The 21,712-nt window shown below is 42.0% G+C and overlaps 1 protein-coding gene across 2 annotated transcripts in view; it reads left to right on the top strand.

The window, feature by feature from the left end:
• Positions 1–21,470, top strand: part of LOC124781662 (thiosulfate:glutathione sulfurtransferase-like) — a 312,880-nt gene extending 291,410 nt beyond the window's left edge. For both annotated transcript variants that reach the window (XM_047253879.1, XM_047253878.1), the window contains one exon: positions 21,282–21,470. In XM_047253879.1, the coding sequence (XP_047109835.1) occupies positions 21,282–21,345 (64 nt within the window). In that variant the 3' untranslated portion in view covers positions 21,346–21,470. The remainder of the gene's footprint in view (positions 1–21,281) is intronic.
• Positions 21,471–21,712: the final 242 nt, after the last annotated feature.

The raw sequence follows: 21,712 nt of genomic DNA, 5'->3' as shown, positions 1-21,712 counted from the left end.
ATTCTACCGGCACCTATACCAGCCGTGTAACTGACAAAACATGTATCATCAGAGACAGAGAGGGAGCCACCTGTGAAATGACATGTCCATGTACCAGCTGTTATGTAAATACTGTCTGCCATCTACATTGGTATGACACACCAAAGTTATCATTTAGGACAAATGGGCATGGACAGAATTGTATAATGGCAACACACATTATATCTTGTTGCAGAGCATGCGTTACAACATGATAGTCGTGATCTCAGTGCCTGATTCACCACACATGCCATCTAGATTTTTCCCCCAGACACCAGTTTCTCAGAATTCCACAGATGGGAACTGGTGTTACAACATAGCCTTGGTCCTCGCCAATCACTTTGCCTTAATTTATGTAATTATTTTATTTAATTTCCTTAATCTCAACATTTCTTCTCTGTAACTGTTCTCTCTTGATTCCCTCTTAGTTTTCTGTATCTTTTATTTCTGACTATCTGTATTTTCCTGCCACACACCTCCACCATATATAATGCACTTAGATTTCTGCTCTTATTAACTGTTGTACAATGTTTTAGCAGTAATCTCTGTCTCATGTAATTACTTACCTTCCACCTTTAAGATTTAAGGTTTTCAAAGCCCATCCAGTGCAGTTGACAGCAGTTAATCTTTCTATCTCAACCCGCTTGGGGTTCTGGGTGACTTTTCCAAACTCTGTCCATTTCCTAAACTTTGCCAGTCCTTTTCCTTCATCTCTCTTCCTTCTCCTTCAACCCTTCTGCCAGAAGAAGGAGTTACTGGCTCGGAAAGCTTGCACATTGCTTTAATCTCTATGTGTGTTTTCTCCTGCTGCCACTTGGTGAATAGACTTTTTTTTATCTATCCAATTGTATTATCTGGACTGTAGTAGGACTTGATGTGGAGGATGTGGGTGACATCTCTGTGGTTTTGTCTTCTTGTTGATGGGTCATAATCCTTGATTTCTTATGTGATGTCTGACAAGTGACAAAGCATATCATACATCGTAAAATAACACTTTAGTAACTTTTCTGATAGTCCTACTTTCTGCATAAGTGTAACAGTCCAAATCAAGTCTCCTGGGCTGTATCTCACTGCCCAGTGCTTGGCATTGTAGTCCTGTCATCCAGGGATAATAATGTGAACAAGCTGCTTGCGTTTTCAGTCCTGGTCATGAGCTGTTTCGCGTAATGATTGTGATTATTGTCCAGTTTAAATGAGCAGTGTATCTGTTGCCTTGCGACCATGAAGCAGAAAAAGCAATGTGAAGCCTGTAGTGTCTTGCTTGCTGTGTTATATGCAAATGTCACATCAGGCAGTATTTCATCCCAGTGTCCCTGTTCTACATCAGCATATACTGAGAACATATCTGCCTGCAACATATTAAAGTGTTCTTTCAGGCTATTCATATGTGACTGGTAAACAGTTGTCAGACTGTGGCTGACATTGCAACATGAAATTACCTATGTGGGGTGCTCCACACTTCAAAATGATGTCTGCCACAAGGAACTTTGGAGTTTCCGTAGCTTCAGCAGTCAGCACAGCCTTACTGACAGCGTAGCAGGTGAGGCAGTCAGTGCAGACTATTACCATCAATTCCCATTTGTTGACTTTGGAAACTCCCCCAAGAAGCCAATTCCAGTTTGATGAAATTTCCTCCCTGTGGAGTTATTGCAGGCAGCTTTAGTACCAGGCAGGAGGTTTGCATGTCTCAGTGTCACTGAGAGCTACATCGGTAGTAGCATAGCTACTGGCAGGGTCACACAAGCCAGACAGGCCACAGCAAAGGAGCCTGACAAAGGGAAGGGAGGGTCTCAAGGTGTTTTCCCAGTGAGCTCCACCAGAAATGGTCGGATATGGGCACGGCAACCCCGGTTTCCTGAGTTGGGAACTGGCTATTTGCCACTCCAGGGACCACTGTTAGATGCAGAGTGGAATGTTGTGTGTTTCATGAGAACAGGGCCTCGTAGACCATGAGTAAGGTACTCAACCTCCCCTCCTCTCCCCCCCCCCCCCCTCCTCCATATATATATATATATATATATATATATATATATATATATATATGGAGGAGGGGGGGGGGGGGAGAGGAGGGGAGGTTGAGTACCTTACTCATGGTCTACGAGGCCCCTGTTCTCATGAAACACACAACATTCCACTCTGCATCTAACAGTGGTCCCTGGAGTGGCAAATAGCCAGTCCCCAACTCAGGAAACCGGGGTTGCCGTGCCCATATCCGACCATTTCTGGTGGAGCTCACTGGGAAAACACCTTGAGACCCTCCCTTCCCTTTGTCAGGCTCCTTTGCTGTGGCCTGTCTGGCTTGTGTGACCCTGCCAGTAGCTATGCTACTACCGATGTTTGTGTGTCTATCGACCTGCCAGCGCTTTTGTTTGGTAAGTTTCATCATCTTTCTTTTTAGATATATATATATATATATATATATCAATATAATGGAAGGAAACATTCCACGTGGGAAAAATTATATATAAATACAAAGATGAGGTGACTTACCGAACAAAAACGCTGGCAGGTCGATAGACACACAAACAAACACAAACATACACACAAAATTCAAGCTTTCGCAACAAATTGTTGCCTCATCAGGAAAGAGGGAAGGAGAGGGGAAGACGAAAGGAAGTGGGTTTTAAAGGAGAGGGTAAGGAGTCATTCCAATCCCGGGAGCGGAAAGACTTACCTTAGGGGGAAAAAAGGACAGGTATACACTCGCACACACGCACATATCCATCCACACATACATTCTTTATATATATATATATATATATGTGTGGATGGATATGTGCGTGTGTGCGAGTGTATACCTGTCCTTTTTTCCCCCTAAGGTAAGTCTTTCCGCTCCCGGGATTGGAATGACTCCTTACCCTCTCCTTTAAAACCCACTTCCTTTCGTCTTCCCCTCTCCTTCCCTCTTTCCTGATGAGGCAACAATTTGTTGCGAAAGCTTGAATTTTGTGTGTATGTTTGTGTTTGTTTGTGTGTCTATCGACCTGCCAGCGTTTTTGTTCGGTAAGTCACCTCATCTTTGTATATATATATATATATATATATATATATATATATATATATATATATATATATATATATATATATATATATATATCTCTGTGTGATGATTGGTTGTTGAGGTGAAATAGTCTCTAGTGGGTGGGGCTCTGTGTAGCTCAACATTTGTATTACTAGCAGCTCTTGGGATACCTATGAAGTGACCTCAATTCACGCCTATTCATGACAGGATGGATGTGCTGTTAGGTAGTACTTACACCCAACAAAGAGAGCTCACTCGGTCAGTCCATCCAAGAAGTAGTCCTGGGATTATAGTAACAGGGTACTAGTCTGCAGTAACACTTTCATTGCAATCTAGAGGGCAGAGGGAGTCTTGAGGAAGTCTCCTCTTTGTATATTCAAAAGGTGATATTGCTGGGTCCTTAAAAAGAGTTAAATGACATTTTAATGGAATGCTTCTCATTGAAACTGCCACATCAAACCAAGTATCTAAGTTCCAAGATGCAGGGCCTTAGGTGAATATCCTGTTGAGGTTGAGTTTCATAACACTCTTAACTTCTGTAAAGGCAGGGTTACCTGCTGCAATATAATGGAGATGTCCTCACTACCCACACAACCAACTCCTCCTGTAAATAAGGAAAAACATCACACAAAAAGTCATTTGAAACTGAAAAAAGTACCAGCAAAACCAGCAAACTCCCTTTCTGGTGGTGATTTTTCTGTTGAGAACACTTGGTATCCAGATGGGGAACCAGAGAGCTGGGCACCATCTGTTGTGTCCCATGACTTCTGAGGTAAATTACCACTGATGAAGAAGGATAAGGACAACCATTGCTAATCAGTGGTTGCCACAGGGACTTTCCTATTGCTCTGAAATTTAAATGGATACTGAACCCATTCGGAAGAACTACAGCTTCCAGTCCAGGAAAGACAGTTCTACATCTGGTTACAAGAAACTAATTTTAAAGTAACCAACACACCCGCATTTTGGGGCTACCACCCATAAAATGTTACTGGAGACAGGAATAAGGCTGGAGTGACTGTTTTCATTCCTGACAGGTACCACTACTCTCTTTCCCTCTTACCATGGCCATACAAATAGTTGCAGTGGAAGTTTTCTCACCAGTTGAAATCACAGTGTATTCTTTATATCTTTCTCCTCATGATCTGTTGGATGCAGATGCACTGACAGACCTCATCTGGGCACTCCCCCACACTCATTCCACCTTGTGGGTGACTTCCATGCACACAATGTGCTGTTGGATGTGTTTCCACTTGCTCCAGGGATCGAATTATCAAGCACCTCTTCCACTCAGAGAATCTCTGCCTTTTGAGCTCTGGTCAGGTGACACACTTCTCTACAGCTACAGGGTCATCTTCAGCCATTGACCTTCGGTTTTTGCTCCTCAGCTATTTTAGGCTCAGTTCGGTGATAAGTGGTCACAGATTTGCATTCAGTGACTACTTTCTGGTGTAGATTCATTGGCTGACTCAAATGGTGATCAACAGGAGACCACGAGGATGAATGGCTCAAAGGACAAATTGGTTGCGATACTGTCAGGAAGCCATCTTTGAATAACAGGACTGTGCCCAGGAGATGGTGGATTGTCACATGTGTGAGCCAATGAGCTGCCACAGATTCCATTCCCCAGTCTAGCAACTATCTCAGACTACAGCCTGTCCCTTGGTGGAATGACGAATGTCACTCAGCAATCAGAGCCAGGTGCACAACTTTGCCAAAATTCAGACACCATCCACCTACAGAAAATCTTTGTGCCTTCAGAAGTGTGAGATCTCAAGAGAGGTGAGTGATAAGCAAATGGAAGAGGAACTCCTGGAAGGACTTCCATTAACTGGTCCACTTCCACTGCACAAGTTTGGGACTCAATAAGGTGGATTTCAGGCAAGGGTGGTACATCTCCCCTTATGGCCTTGTTCAAAATTGGGGTCATGGTGGACGCATCTACAAACATGGCTCAGGTTTTAGCTGAACACTTTCTTACTGTCATGGTGTCATCCAGACAGACTCCTGTTGAGATGAGAGGGCTCCATTTCGTCTCATGAAATGAGGAGCTCTACCATATGCTATTCACCATGTGGGAATTGGAATCAGCTGTGTCCACACCAGTGACAGTGTTCCAGTACAGGAGCAAGTTCATTACCATATTTTACAGACATAAGACACACTTTTTTCTTCAAATAATTATCTCCAAAATTCAGGTGCATCTTATACTCGTAATTAATATAAAAATGTCCAGCGTTTGGTTTAAAATTCCCGCCTATCTTAAAAATGGCTATATATTCAATGCCATGAGAAACCCATCCCTATTGGCTGCACTGGATTCAACTGGAATTAGCAGTGCACCAATGTGTTGAGCATGAGTTGTGGAGATTCACAAGTTTTCTCACACTGTCTCCCTCCTGCCCCTCCACCACAAACCCAGAACACTGTTTAGCCTGTAATGTGTCATTGCTGTCTGTGGTGCCAGTGAACTTGAATTCAAAGTGATTTGTGTTATTGGAAACAGTACAATATTTTTGTTAGTACTTATGAAGTATTTAGGAATCAAGGAGATGACTCACCAAAAGGCAGAAGGGCTGCATTGTTGATAGTTACAAAAACAAAAGGTACAGAGATTGGCTAGGTTTCAGGATATACTTCCTTTTTCAAGCTTGTAGGAAAAACATGCATGCGTCCAAGCGTGCGCGCGCTCCCACGCCCATGCCCACACACACACACACACACACACACACACACACACCCACACACACACACACACTACTGCGTGGGGAGGGGGGGGGGGGAGGCAATGAGCGACTTAGGTTTAGACCAGGAAGGTTACAGGAGTGAAGGGTGTGCTGTAAGATTTAAATGCTTCACAACCTGCGCCATTTGGACCCTCCCACCACCACTAGCTTTTTTGAGTTTCCAGATGGGAACTATCCTTACAGCACATCCTTGTCTCCCATAATCTTCCTAATCCTAAGATAACTCATTATCCCCACCTCCCACACTACAGAGTGTGTGTGTGTGTGTGTGTGTGTGTGTGTGTGTGTGTGTGTGCGCGCCTAATCCTAAGATAACTCATTGCCCCCACCTCCCACACTACAGTGTGTGTGCCCAAACTGTGCCCCACATTAGCTAGTTGTGTGCTCTCATCTCATGCCCGTCTATGAAATCCTGTGCCCAGCCATCTGCCCTCTCCCCCCTCTACCTGTACGCCTAGGTACCTCACAGACAGCTCCCACTCTTCCAAGAGCTGCTAGTGCCCCCCCTCCCAACCTCCTCCCTGCCTCCCGCCTATCTCCATCCCTCATCCCACTCCACCCTACACCCCCACCTCGCCCCGGTACAATCACCATGGGCCAGGAAAGTGCTGGCAGTCGACTGAGCACAGTGTAGGGGGACATGCATGAGCACGTGAGTGAGTGTGTGTCTGTGTTTGTGCATGTTTTTCCTACTAGCTTCAAAAAGGAAATGTATTCCAAAATCTAGCCAATCTCTGTACCTTTTGAGGATACAGCACTTCTGCCTATCGGTGAGTCATCTCCTTTGTTCCTAAATAAATTGTAATTTTCAACCAGAACTTTATTTATTTATTGTATTTTTTGCATGGAGACACCAACTGGTGTCTTTTGCAAATGTCATAGCATTTTTTACAAGTTTAGTACAGTCATATATACATATGTGATTAATATATTTAAAAACAAAGATGATATGACTTACCATACGAAAGCACTGGCAGGTCGATAGATACACAAACAAAACATACATACACACAAAATTCAAGCTTTCACAACCAATGGTTGCTTCGTCAGGAAAGAGGGAAGGAGAGGGAAAGACGAAAGGATGTGGGTTTTAAGGGAGAGGGTAAGGAGTCATTCCAATCCCGGGAGCGGAAAGACTTACCTTAGGGGGAAAAAAGGACAGGTATACACTCGCACACACACACATATCCATCCACACATACACAGACACAAGCAGACATTTGTAAAGGCAAAGAGTTTGGGCAGAGATGTCTGTCGAGGCGGAAGTACAGAGGCAAAGATGTTGTTGAAAGACAGGTGAGGTATGAGCGGCGGCAACTTGAAATTAGCGGAGGTTGAGGCCTGGCGGATAACGAGAAGAGAGGATATACTGAAGGGCAAGTTCCCGTCTCCGGAGTTCTGACAGGTTGGTGTTAGTGGAAAGTATCCAGATAACCCGGCCGGTGTAACACTGTGCCAAGATGTGCTGGCCGTGCACCAAGGCATGTTTAGCCACAGGGTGATCCTCATTACCAACAAACACTGTCTGCCTGTGTCCATTCATGCGAATGGACAGTTTGTTGCTGGTCATTCCCACATTGAAAGCTTCACAGTGTAGGCAGGTCAGTTGGTAAGTGGGTGCTTTCACACGTGGCTCTGCCTTTGATCGTGTACACCTTCCGGGTAACAGGACTGGAGTAGGTGGTGGTGGGAGGGTGCATTGGACAGGTTTTACACCGAGGGTGGTTACAAGGGTAGGAGCCAGAGGGTAAGGAAGGTGGTTTGGAGATTTCATAGGGATGAACTAAGAGGTTACGAAGGTTAGGTAGACGGCGGAAAGACACTCTTGGTGGAGTGGGGAGGATTTCATGAAGGATGGATCTCATTTCAGGGCAGGATTTGAGGAAGTCGTATCCCTGCTGGAGAGCCACATTCAGAGTCTGATCCAGTCCTGGAAAGTATCCTGTCACAAGTGGGGAACTTTTGGGGTTCTTCTGTGGGAGGTTCTGGGTTTGAAGGGATGAGGAAGTGGCTCTGGTTATTTGCTTCTGTACCAGGTCGGGAGGGTAGTTGCGGGATGCGAAAGCCGTTTTCAGGTTGTTGGTGTAATGGTTCAGGGATTCCGCACTGGAGCAGATTCGTTTGCCACGAAGACCTAGGCTGTAGGGAAGGGACCGTTTGATGTGGAATGGGTGGCAGCTGTCATAATGGAGGTACTGTTGCTTGTTGGTGGGTGTGATGTGGACGGACGTGTGAAGCTGGCCATTGGACAGATGGAGGTCAACGTCAAGGAAAGTGGCATGGGATTTGGAGTAGGACCAGGTGAATCTGATGGAACCAAAGGAGTTGAGGTTGGAGAGGAAATTCTGGAGTTCTTCTTCACTGTGAGTCCAGATCATGAAGATGTCATCAATAAATCTGTACCAAACTTTGGGTTGGCAGGCCTGGGTAACCAAGAAGGCTTCCTCTAAGCGACCCATGAATAGGTTGGCGTACGAGGGGGCCATCCTGGTGTGTGTGTGTGTGTGTGTGTGTGTGTGTGTGTGTGTGTGTGTGTGTGTGTCTATATATATACACACACACACACACACACACACACACACACACACACACACACACACACAAAGATGTAGTTACTTACCAAATGAAAGTGCTGGCAGGTCGACAGACACACAAACATACACACAAAATTCAAGCTTTCGCAACAAACTGTTGCCTCATCAGGAAAGAAGGAAGGAGATGGAAAGACGAAAGGATGTGGGTTTTAAGGGAGAGGGTAAGGAGTCATTCCAATCCCGGGAGCGGAAAGACTTACCTTAGGGGGAAAAAAGGACGGGTATACACTCGCACACACACACATATCCATCCACACATACACAGACACAAGCAGACATATTTAAAGAGATCCATCCTTCATGAAATCCTCCCCACTCCGCCAAGAGTGTCTTTCCGCCGTCCACCTAACCTTCGTAACCTGTTAGTTCATCCCTATGAAATCCCCAAACCACCTTCCCTACCCTCTGGCTCCTATCCTTGTAACCGCCCCCGATGCAAAACCTGTCCCATGCACCCTCCCACCACCACCTACTCCAGTCCTGTAACCCGGAAGGTGTACACGATCAAAGGCAGAGCCACGTGTGAAAGCACCCACGTGATTTACCAACTGACCTGCCTACACTGTGATGCATTCTATGTGGGAATGACCAGCAACAAACTGTCCATTCGCATGAATGGACACAGGCAGACAGTGTTTGTTGGTAATGAGGATCACCCTGTGGCTAAACATGCCTTGGTGCACAGCCAGCACATCTTGGCACAGTGTTACACCGTCCGGGTTATCTGGATACTTCCCACCAACACCAACCTGTCCGAACTCCGGAGATGGGAACTTGCCCTTTAGTATATCCTCTCTTCTCGTCATCCGCCAGGCCTCAATCTCCGCTAATTTCAAGTTACCGCCACTCATACCTCACCTGTCTTTCAACAACTTCTTTGCCTCTACACTTCTGCTTCGACTGACATCTCTGCCCAAACTCTTTCTCTTTAAATATGTCTGCTTGTGTCTGTATGTGTGGATGGATATGTGCGTGTGTGCGAGTGTATACCTGTCCTTTTTTCCCCCTAAGGTAAGTCTTTCCGCTCCCGGGATTGGAATGACTCCTTACCCTCTCCCTTAAAACCCACTTCCTTTCGTCTTCCCCTCTCCTTCCCTCTTTCCTGATGAGGCAACAGTTTGTTGCGAAAGCTTGAATTTTGTGTGTATGTTTGTGTTTGTTTGTGTGTCTATCGACCTGCCAGCGCTTTCGTTCGGTAAGTCACCTCATCTTTGTTTTTATATATAATTTTTCCCATGTGGAATGTTTCCTTCTATTTTAGTTAAATATTAATATTCACTTAAAGAATATAAACACTTGTCAATCAAGAAATATTTCAGTTTTACTTTGAATAAGTTTCCTTTGTGGCACATTATAGAGCTCGGTCATCTGTTGTACCATATTTGACCACTAATGCATGGACTATGGTCCGTTGTTTTTAATTGTGTTCTTTGTCTGTAGTAGCAGTCTTTATTTCCTGTATTATAGGCATGCATATCAGAGCACTTTGTTGCTTTGTTTTGATGTGTCACAAAAAAATGTAATTAATTTGTAAAGATACAGTGAGCAGACTGTGAGGTATTTATGATGAACAAAGGTTTCCCTGCATCAATCTCTATACCCTAATCCATGGATAATTCTGATTGCTCTTTTCTGTAGGGTCAATATTCTGTTCATATGTATGTCGGCCCCCCCCCCCCCCCCCCCCCCCCATGAACCATGGACCTTGCCGTTGGTGGGGAGGCTTGCGTGCCTCAGCGATACAGATAGCCGTACCGTAGGTGCAACCACAACGGAGGGGTATCTGTTGAGAGGCCAGACAAACGTGTGGTTCCTGAAGAGGGGCAGCAGCCTTTTCAGTAGTTGCAAGGGCAACAGTCTGGATGATTGACTGATCTGGCCTTGTAACAATAACCAAAACGGCCTTGCTGTGCTGGTACTGCGAACGGCTGAAAGCAAGGGGAAACTACAGCCGTAATTTTTCCCGAGGGCATGCAGCTTTACTGTATGATTAAATGATGATGGCGTCCTCTTGGGTAAAATATTCCGGAGGTAAAATAGTCCCCCATTCGGATCTCCGGGCGGGGACTACTCAAGAGGACGTCGTTATCAGGAGAAAGAAAACTGGCGTTCTACGGATCGGAGCGTGGAATGTCAGATCCCTTAATCGGGCAGGTAGGTTAGAAAATTTAAAAAGGGAAATGGATAGGTTGAAGTTAGATATAGTGGGAATTAGTGAAGTTCGGTGGCAGGAGGAACAAGACTTCTGGTCAGGTGACTACAGGGTTATAAACACAAAATCAAATAGGGGTAATGCAGGAGTAGGTTTAATAATGAATAGGAAAATAGGAATGCGGGTAAGCTACTACAAACAGCATAGTGAACGCATTATTGGGGCCAAGATAGATACGAAGCCCACACCTACTACAGTAGTACAAGTTTATATGCCAACTAGCTCTGCAGATGACGAAGAAATTGAAGAAATGTATGATGAAATAAAAGAAATTATTCAGATTGTGAAGTGAGATGAAAATTTAATAGTCATGGGTGACTGGAATTCGAGTGTAGGAAAAGGGAGAGAAGGAAACATAGTAGGTGAATATGGATTGGGGGACAGAAATGAAAGAGGAAGCCGCCTGGTAGAATTTTGCACAGAGCACAACATAATCATAACTAACACTTGGTTTAAGAATCATGAAAGAAGGTTGTATACATGGAAGAACCCTGGAGATACTAAAAGGTATCAGATAGATTATATAATGGTAAGACAGAGATTTAGGAACCAGGTTTTAAATTGTAAGACATTTCCAGGGGCAGATGTGGACTCTGACCACAATCTATTGGTTATGACCTGTAGATTAAAACTGAAGAAACTGCAAAAAGGTGGGAATTTAAGGAGATGGGACCTGGATAAACTAAAAGAACCAGAGGTTGTACAGAGATTCAGGGAGAGCATAAGGGAGCAATTGACAGGAATGGGGGAAATAAATACAGTAGAAGAAGAATGGGTAGCTTTGAGGGATGAAGTAGTGAAGGCAGCAGAGGATCAAGTAGGTAAAAAGACGAGGGCTAATAGAAATCCTTGGGTAACAGAAGAAATATTGAATTTAATTGATGAAAGGAGAAAATATAAAAATGCAGTAAGTGAAACAGGCAAAAAGGAATACAAACGTCTCAAAAATGATATCGACAGGAAGTGCAAAATGGCTAAGCAGGGATGGCTAGAGGACAAATGTAAGGATGTAGAGGCCTATCTCACTAGGGGTAAGATAGATACCGCCTACAGGAAAATTAAAGAGACCTTTGGAGATAAGAGAACGACTTGTATGAATATCAAGAGCTCAGATGGAAACCCAGTTCTGAGCAAAGAAGGGAAAGCAGAAAGGTGGAAGGAGTATATAGAGGGTCTATACAAGGGCGATGTACTTGAGGACAAGTACTTGAGGACAATATTATGGAAATGGAAGAGGATGTAGATGAAGATGAAATGGGAGATACGATACTGCGTGAAGAGTTTGACAGAGCACTGAAAGACCTGAGTCGAAACAAGGCCCCCGGAGTAGACAATATTCCATTGGAACTACTGACGGCCGTGGGAGAGCCAGTCCTGACAAAACTGTACCATCTGGTGAGCAAGATGTATGAAACAGGCGAAATACCCTCAGACTTCAAGAAGAATATAATAATTCCAATCCCAAAGAAAGCAGGTGTTGACAGATGTGAAAATTACCGAACTATCAGCTTAATAAGTCACAGCTGGAAAATACTAACACGAATTCTTTACAGACGAATGGAAAAACTAGTAGAAGCCAACCGCGGGGAAGATCAGTTTGGATTCCGTAGAAACACTGGAACACGTGAGGCAATACTTACGACTTATCTTAGAAGAAAGATTAAGGAAAGGCAAACCTACGTTTCTAGCATTTGTAGACTTAGAGAAAGCTTTTGACAATGTTGACTGGAATACTCTCTTTCAAATTCTAAAGGTGGCAGGGGTAAAATACAGGGAGCGAAAGGCTATTTACAATTTGTACAGAAACCAGATGGCAGTTATAAGAGTCGAGGGACATGAAAGGGAAGCAGTGGTTGGGAAGGGAGTGAGACAGGGTTGTAGCCTCTCCCCGATGTTGTTCAATCTGTATATTGAGCAAGCAGTAAAGGAAACAAAAGAAAAATTCGGAGTAGGTATTAAAATTCATGGAGAAGAAATAAAAACTTTGAGGTTCGCCGATGACATTGTAATTCTGTCAGAGACAGCAAAGGACTTGGAAGAGCAGTTGAATGGAATGGACAGTGTCTTGAAAGGAGGATATAAGATGAACATCAACAAAAGCAAAACAAGGATAATGGAATGTAGTCTAATTAAGTCGGGTGATGCTGAGGGAATTAGATTAGGAAATGAGGCACTTAAAGTAGTAAAGGAGTTTTGCTATTTGGGGAGCAAAATAACTGATGATGGTCGAAGTAGAGAGGATATAAAATGTAGGCTGGCAATGGCAAGGAAAGCATTTCTGAAGAAGAGAAATTTGTTAACATCCAGTATTGATTTAAGTGTCAGGAAGTCATTTCTGAAAGTATTCGTATGGAGTGTAGCCATGTATGGAAGTGAACCATGGACGATAAATAGTTTGGACAAGAAGAGAATAGAAACTTTCGAAATGTGGTGCTACAGAAGAATGCTGAAGATTAGATGGGTAGATCACATAACTAATGAGGAAGTATTGAATAGGATTGGGGAGAAGAGAAGTTTGTGGCACAACTTGACCAGAAGAAGGGATCGGTTGGTAGGACATGTTCTGAGGCATCAAGGGATCACCAATTTAGTATTGGAGGGCAGCGTGGAGGGTGAAAATCATAGGGGGAGAGCAAGAGATGAATACACTAAGCAGATTCAGAAGGATGTAGGTTGCAGTAGGTACTGGGAGATGAAAAAGCTTGCACAGGATAGAGTAGCATGGAGAGCTGCATCAAACCAGTCTCAGGACTGAAGACCACAACAACAACAACAACAACATGTATGTCGGCAGCACAACCCCATATCTCTATACCGTAATTAATCTGTGCAAAAATGGTTCCATAATAAATTGTTTTTAATGTCTGATGTGGGACTACTTTTGATAACTGGCTGATTAGATGTAATAAACTGCTGATTTTATTGCATAAAAATTTGATATGGTTTACCCATCTTAGATTTTCATCTAGGTGAATACCTAGAAATCTGCAGCCTTCTGTGTCCACTACTTCAGTTCCACTTATGTTACTGATAGAGGTTTGGTGTGAGTTTGTAAGTTTAAATGGCAATAACTGAGATTTACTGATATTAACTTTCAAACCTTGATCTTGGAAATAAGTAGTTATTTGACGTAGTCCCTCAGTTGCTACCAACGTTAACTCATCATTTTGTTTACCAAGAAATAACAGTGAGGTATCGTCTTACCAATTGGGAGTTGAAAGGTATCATTTATGTACACTAGGAAAAGGAAGGGGCCCAAAATTGAGCCCGGGGTACACCTTGTGTGACTGTTTCATATTTGGACTGGAAAGTAATGATCTGATTATTGATTTTGTAAGTCAGCTTTGTACACTGCTTGCGGTTAAATAAATATGTAGCCAGCAATTGCATGGATGCAGCATTTACATTGTATGACTCAAGTTTACTTAAAAGTAACTCATGGTTTACCGAGTCAAAGGCTTTAGTAAGGTCTAGAAATATGCCACTGTTTGTATTCCTTGATCAAGGGCACCATACGTTTTGTGAAGAAATTCCGTAATTGCTGTGATAGTACTATGATCTTTTCGGAATTCATGTTGTGTCTCTGTTAGGAACTTATTTTTCAAGAAATAGTCACTACGTTGTGTCAGCAGCACAACTTCAAATACTTTGCTGAAGACAGGTATTAATGATATGGGCCTGAAATTTGAAACCTCTTCCTTGGATCCTTTTTTATGCACTGGTTTAACTGTGCTCCATTTCAATACATTTGGAAATGTATGTTCTCTAATACTGCAGTTTACCAGGTGGGTGATTATTTTAACTAATTCCTTATTACATTTTTTAATCACGATACTACTCAAACCATCCCATCCAGATGAGAACTTATTCTTTAGGTTATTTATTCTCCTGCCTATTTTTTTTTCACTTACTTGTTTGAATTCAAAAGGTGGCTCTTCAAAGGGGCAGAGCTTTACCTCACTACTCACAATTGTGTTATTAATGAGGTCTAACAGCTGCAGATATAAAGTATTTATTGAAAACATTGCAGACTTTATTAGGATCTTTAATTGTGTTTCCTTCATGTCTTATACTTACAATTTCAGTTTCTGGCTTTGGTGTGGCTTTGCAAAATTGATTTACAATTCTCCATGAGGTCTTGGCTATATTGTCTGATTAAGCTATTTCACTGCTGTATATCTGTTTTCTTAGATTTGAAATATCTTTCTTGAAGATTTTCTTGGCTTTGTTGTACTTGGCCTTAAAAACCTGCAGGTTGTGTGTACTTTGTTAGTGGCAAGTTTCGTAATGGATAAAAATAAAAGGTATTCATATGGTGGGGGCTGCAAATTGAAAGTAATAGCATATCCAGAAGAACATGGAAACAAAGTATCTGAGTCCTATTTTGACCCTCCACCAACGGAAAGTAAAGAAAAACTGAAAAAAAATTTAGGAAGACTTAAAGCGCAAATAGAGGACTGAATGCAAAAATGACCAAAACTAGAAGATGACAATTTTCAGGGTATTTAAAGGTCAGTTCGGTTTTATAAACTAAGAATTTTTTTTAGCCAGCTTTGCAGTCTAATAAAAAATGGTAAAAAACTTTTTCTTTTTTTAATTGCTTAAAAATTGAGGTGGCTTATATAGTCCTTAACACCCTGTCGTCCGTAAAATGTGGTATGCTATGCTCCTTCATATGTGCCCCGTAGACAACAGCAAGCTCCTGTCTTGTTTCAATCAGATCCTGTTTGATGGACATAACCCCATCACTTGGAAGAAGGCAATTGCTTGGAAGGAGGCAATATTAATTCCATTCTGGACGCAAGGCAAGGATTGTAACAACCCTAATAGTTACTGGAATGTATGGATAAGACTCTTGAGTGCCTGGTCTGTTGCTTCCTCGTCTGGCTCATTGAATCCTGAGGTCACCTAATGGCTCCCAGTGCAGTTTCAGGCTCTACTTTTCATACTTTTCTGCCCTTGACGACTTAATTCTACAGGAGGCAGCAATACAAGAGCCCTTCTTATGATGAAAGCATTTGGTTGGTGTGTTTTTTGATGTTGAAAAAGCATACACCACTACATGGAGGTACAAAACCCTTCACCAACTTCATGAGTGGGCATTATATGGACGTTTTCCATTTCTTATCCAAACCTTCCTCCAGAACCAGTGCTCTCGATATTGCATTAGTGATACCTTATCTGATTGCTATGTGCAGGAGAAAGGGATCCCCCCAAGGTAGTGTACTCAGTGTTACACTGTTTGCAAATCACTGTCAATAGCATCACTTCCACAGTCAAGAGCCTTGTTAAATGCCCTTTGTCTGTGGATGACTTTGCGATCTACTTTTCCTCCAATCTTACAGTGACAATGAAGTAACTACAGCTGGCAATCATGAAGTTGGAAGCTTGGGCTAGTAAAACAAAATTATGTTCTCACCAGAGAAGACTACATGTGTCAGTTTTAACACTGCTTGTTGAAGCAGCCAGAGCTCACAAGGGAGGAGGGGGGGGGGGGGGGGGGACAATATTTTACATTTAAAATTTAAAGGCAGCGTGCACAGTTAGGGCCTACTGTCTGACTTGAAATCAACATGGCCTCCACACCTGAGAGATCTGTGAACAAAGGGCTTCAAATCATTGAATATTTTGAATTGCCTCAGCAGAAAGGTGTGAGAAACTGACATGTTCCACAACCTGCAGTTTTATAGGGCATTTATCAGATTGTGGTTCCATTATGGCAGTGTACTTTTGAGATCAGACCCTATTTACTGTCTCAAGACATTAGATGCTGTCCACTATGAGGGCATACGGATATGAACTGGAGAGACTGGTAAACCACCACTCTGGCTTGACTGATCCTGTACATTTCAGCATTGCCTCAGTCACTGGCAGTACACCATAACTTTAAATGGCTGTTCAGGAATCTGCCCCCCATGATCAAGCAATTAGGGTATGTGCTACTGACTGTCTCAGTGATCTGAAAGTGTCAGTCCTCTGAATGCAGTCAGGGATGAAACAAATTGCCTTCGTGTCTCCAGAAGCCCAAAGCAATTTTGAGCTTTACGCAGTACAAGAAAACTTTTAATCCAGATTATGTTTGTAAAACTCTGTTTAAGCTTTATGCAGTAAAAGAAAACTTGTGCTCTTTATGTTTGTAAAACTCTGTTTTCTTCAACTTTTAAATATGTATTGTAGTTTTATCATTGTTTATTTGTTTATACGAGTGGATCCCAGCAAGAGAATGCTCTTGGTTGTGCAGTTGCTTTTCGTGGTAGAGTTTTCAAAGTGCATCTTCTGAACAATTTACAAATTATGGGGATTTACATGGCATTTTATGGCACTGGGGTGTATTCACAGGCATAATAGTACAAGGTTTCCTGTTTGTTCTGACTTACTCAATGTGCTATAAGCGGTCCACCAAATGTATCTGGTAGAGCAGTTGATCAGCTTGTCCATGAGTTCTTACACAGCTCCGAAACCTAGGTAAGGAGGTGGTCTTTTGCTGGGACCCTGACACATTGGGATCTGACAAGTATTGGAGGCAACTGTCACATCTTGTTAATGACAGACAGCTTCAAACCAGGCAGGAATCGCTGCTGTGCCAGTGGACATACAGCTCAACCAGTTTCCAAGTAAACACTGTGAGGGCAAATGCATTCAGTAGACCCTTGGAGTCAGGTGCTTTGCAAGATGCCATAACTTACAGCGGCACACAAATCTGAATGTCTTCATGGACCAAGCAACGCAGAAATTGAACAGTAGCTGACTAGAACCATGTTGTATGGTCTGATGAGTCACGATTTTGCCGTTTTTCAAATTATGCACAACACCAAGTTCATCAAAAGCCCAATGAGATCTTTAACCTGCAGTGTCTGGAGGGTGTAGATCAGGCAGAAGATGGTTGTGTGATGTTTTGATTTTTATTTTCCCCCAGCACCATGACTTGCACCCATTCATTCAGCTTACTGTAAACATGGACCAGTGTGGCACAGGGTTGCACTTTCTTCTAAATCTCTTGACTTTAAAGATGACAACAGATGTACTGAAAGGACAGCAAGTGTGTTCTCGGTTTTACAAAAGCTCAGTTACCCTATTGCACATCATCTGTCCACTAAATCTCTTGTTCTTAACCACACAGAAGTGCATTACTATATGGGACTGCAGATGGAAATACCAGTCAGCATTCCTGCAATTTTGTAGCTCTGCCAGATCTACTGTCAATCAGTCCCTATTGCACATCATCTGTCTACTAAATTTCTTGATCTTAACCAAACAGAAGTGCATTACTATTTGGGACTGCAGATGGAAATACCAGTCAACATTCCTGCAATTTTGTAGCTCTGCTGGATCTAACCGTCAATCAGCCAGCTGGATATGGCATTACTGAGACTCGCTTTCTCACAAAATTGATGATGGTGATATTGGATTTGTGGGGCACTCACCTGCACAGTTATCAGTGCTCATACAAATTCCTAATCTTTTCACAGTCCATTTATGCTGCTTTTCCTGAATGATGATGAAATGATGAGGACAACACAAACACCCAGTTCCTGGGTGGAGATCACAAAATTGAGTCTATTATCAAGAACAGAGGTGATGTTACGCAGTATCAATGTGACGTCTCCTGGGGGTGGCTAAGATTTGTCATGTGTGCTCAGCTTTTCCATGCTAGACCATGCACTTTTAACAGGCAAACATGCATAAAAATCTTTGGTACTGTAAGTTATTCCTCATCTGATCCCGATCTTTGTTACACTGATGTGAACTTAGTCAAAGATTATCTTACTAGATTAAGTGTTACATTTTGTTATTTCTTCTGCTCATAGTAAAATCATTCATCATCATCATCAAGAACCATCTGACAATATAAGAAGCGATCAAAAAGTTTGGAATTGAGGGCATTGCTGTAGCCTGTATGCAACTTAGCACTACTCTGATACAGGTATATAAACACTGACTTGTAGGCACTGGATTAGTGTAACATTCATGTCTTTCTGAAGTGGATGCGGAATTGTGAACTGTGGTGACATTTTTACCAAATGCACTCAAACAGGACCAGCATACTGTAATTATTTTCTTCCTGCCGAAGGACAAACACCAGTAGACTTTGATGGGAAAATGAAGTATGTGTATGGGGCAGGATGTCTGTCAAAAACCACCTTTGGGAAATAGTATAACAAGTTCCACGCTGGTCACAATTCAGCACAAGCCACTTGTCAGTCTGGGAGGCCAGCTCATCCATTCAAGGAACTTTGTGTCTCCATGACTGGTGAATGGTACTGCACAATGCTGTGGAAATTACAGTGTGCAATTAAGGCAAAACCTCTGGGAAGTTCTGTATTGGTCACAGTTCAACACAAGGTACTGGCCAATTTGGGAGGCCAGGCTCATCCATTCAAGGAACCTTTTCAACTTGGTGTGTCAATGGGATGATTGCCTCAGTGTTCACTGTTATTTTGCATGATTGGCATACTGATTCTAGACTGTGTGGCTTTAGAATGGAAACTTTTTTATCACCCCGTGCTTACGAGGTCTATTTAAAAAATTCCCCAGAACATTTGTAATTTCTTACCAATGGTGTGTCGGAGCGAAATGTGGTTGGCATCCCTGTACACACCTGTGCTTAATGTATAACTCTGGAAGTTTCATTGTTGTATGTCTGCTAGTTATTGTTCAGTGCTGCATTGAGTAGAACATCACACAGTTTGCGAATTTCAAGATAGCAGAGTTAGAGGAGCAAGGTGTCTGCATTAAATTTTGCTTGTAACTCAAGAAAACCTTTACAGAGACTCACCAAATGCAGATAGCCTACGGTGATGAATGCTTAAACCATACTTGGTATTATGAATGGTTCATCGGTTTAAGAAAGGCCAGATGAAAGTTAAAAATGAATGCTCATTCAGGAACATCAACGAATTGTGCTTGGGAATGGAAAACTGACTGTCCGAGAGATTGCTGAATGTAACATTTCAGCTGGATTATGCCATGAAATCCTCACACAGCATCTTGGAATGCATCATGTTGCCACCAAGTTCGTGCCACAGCCCATGAGTCACGACCAGAAAGAACGGCGCCTCACAATCTGTGAAGAGCTTTTGGGTTGTGCAAATGAGAATGAGATGTTCCTTTAGAGAATCATAATTGGTGTTCAGACATGAATCTACAGTTATGATGTTGAGACTAAGGTTCAGTGTTCACAGTGGGTCAGGAAAGGTTCTCCAAGACCAAAAAACGCTCATCAGGATAGGTCAAGTGTCAAAGCCATGCTGATAGTTTTCTTTGACTTTGAAGGATTAGTTCATCATGAAGTCATGCCACAGGGACAAACTGTTAATCGATGGTACTATCAGGGTGTGTCACAATGCCTGAGAGAAGGAAACAGCCTGAAATGTGGCAATTCATGGGGCTTGCATCACGATGATGCTCCCGCACATTTACCCCTGATGGTGCGTGACTAATGCACAAAAAAATTAAACCGCTGTGCCACCAGACATGGCCCTTGCAGAGACTTTTTTATTTCCAAAGTTGAAAACACCATCGAAAGGACAAAGATTTGCATCGATAAAAGAAAATTCGCAGACAGCGCATTGCACAATACAGCAAGAAGCATAACAAGACTGCTTCCGGAAGTGGAAACTGCATCAAGAGCTGTGTGTCAATGGTGGAGGAGAGTATTTTGAAGGAGACCATGCACAATAAGTAAAAGGTAATCGTAGAAAAATTTTGTGGACAAATTTCTGGAATTTTTCGAACAGACCTCCTATATTACTTTCAAATCTATTATGTTTACACATTGCATTGATAGTGAGGAATGCTTTTAGTTCATCTCTGAATGTGTATAAGTTAGTTATGTTGTGATTTATATGGAGTGTAGCAGATATATAAACTCCTTTTGCATTTATGTGTGAGTTGTTGTGTTTTATAATGGCTATCAATGCCACAATGTCTTCAAAAGGGATTGTTTTTCCTTTTGTGACAATTAATGGCATTTTATGTACAGGCAACAAATTTAAATTTTATGAGCGTTTGAAGAGAGTGGTTCTCCATGTGGATCATTTCAGTTGTTTAAATTCTCATGGTTGGCATTTACAGTCATATAGAACTTTTGAACAGACAACATATTCAGCATTAACTGTAGAATTATTTGTTTCACTATTCACTTAAGGTTTATGATATTTGTTTTAAGATGTTAACATTGTTAAAAAGGCTCAGATGTGGTAATGACAAGTACATGTGTCAGAGGATTTATAAAGATTGACTGCCTTTGGCAGTATACCACTTAATAATGGCCTTAAGGCCAAAATTGCAATAGTAAAAATAAATGATTTCTACAGTCAACGGGAAATTGGATTTTTTTAAAAAAATTTCAATTGTTGCTTTCCATTCATGTCACCCAGCATGTATGTCTACTGATTTAGGATATTGACTGCCACTTCCTTCCATTCGGAACGTGCAAGTTGTATCCCTGCTTTCCATTGTACTGTATTTTCCTTTAATCTGGTGGAATCCAACACTTATACCAATAAATCAAATTTTGTTTATTTTAGAGTTTTTGATAATACAGCATTGTTCTAACATTGTTTTGTTTCATTGCTTGAAGGATTTTAATAACCATACTGATTCTTTTGTAAAATATGTATTTGTTTTTCTAAAGTGGTCCACATTCATAAGGATAACATTACAAGAGATGAACTTCATTGTTTCAGGGCAAAACACTACAAAGGTGGTTACTCAGACTGGGAGGAGCACACAAAACCAAAAACCAGCTAGAAATGACAATTCGATATTGGTACATGTGAGACTCTGCACGAATTTGCTTGAGAGGATAAAATGCTTCAGAGAATAAAATGTAGTGTTCTTTTCTATCTACCTTAATAAAATGCAACTTTTCATTTTGTTGGTCTTTATAATAGAAGTTATATTACCCGTATCATTTACAGTTATCCTTTTTCCTTAACAAATTTTACAGCATTTGTAACAGAAAGATAAATGTATGCTTTATGTACTAAGCACTTTCTATGTAACTGTTGAGTGTAAGCTGAAAATGGACCAAAATCATTTCTGTAGTCTATTCTCCACCACTCCTTTGGTAAAACATCAGTCTGTAGCCATAAAGCTGAAAAACTTAAGGTATTGG

The sequence above is a fragment of the Schistocerca piceifrons genome, chromosome 1, assembly GCF_021461385.2.
Source record: "Schistocerca piceifrons isolate TAMUIC-IGC-003096 chromosome 1, iqSchPice1.1, whole genome shotgun sequence".
NCBI classification, from domain to species: domain Eukaryota; kingdom Metazoa; phylum Arthropoda; class Insecta; order Orthoptera; family Acrididae; genus Schistocerca; species Schistocerca piceifrons.
This window is presented reverse-complemented; position numbering and strand designations above follow the sequence as displayed.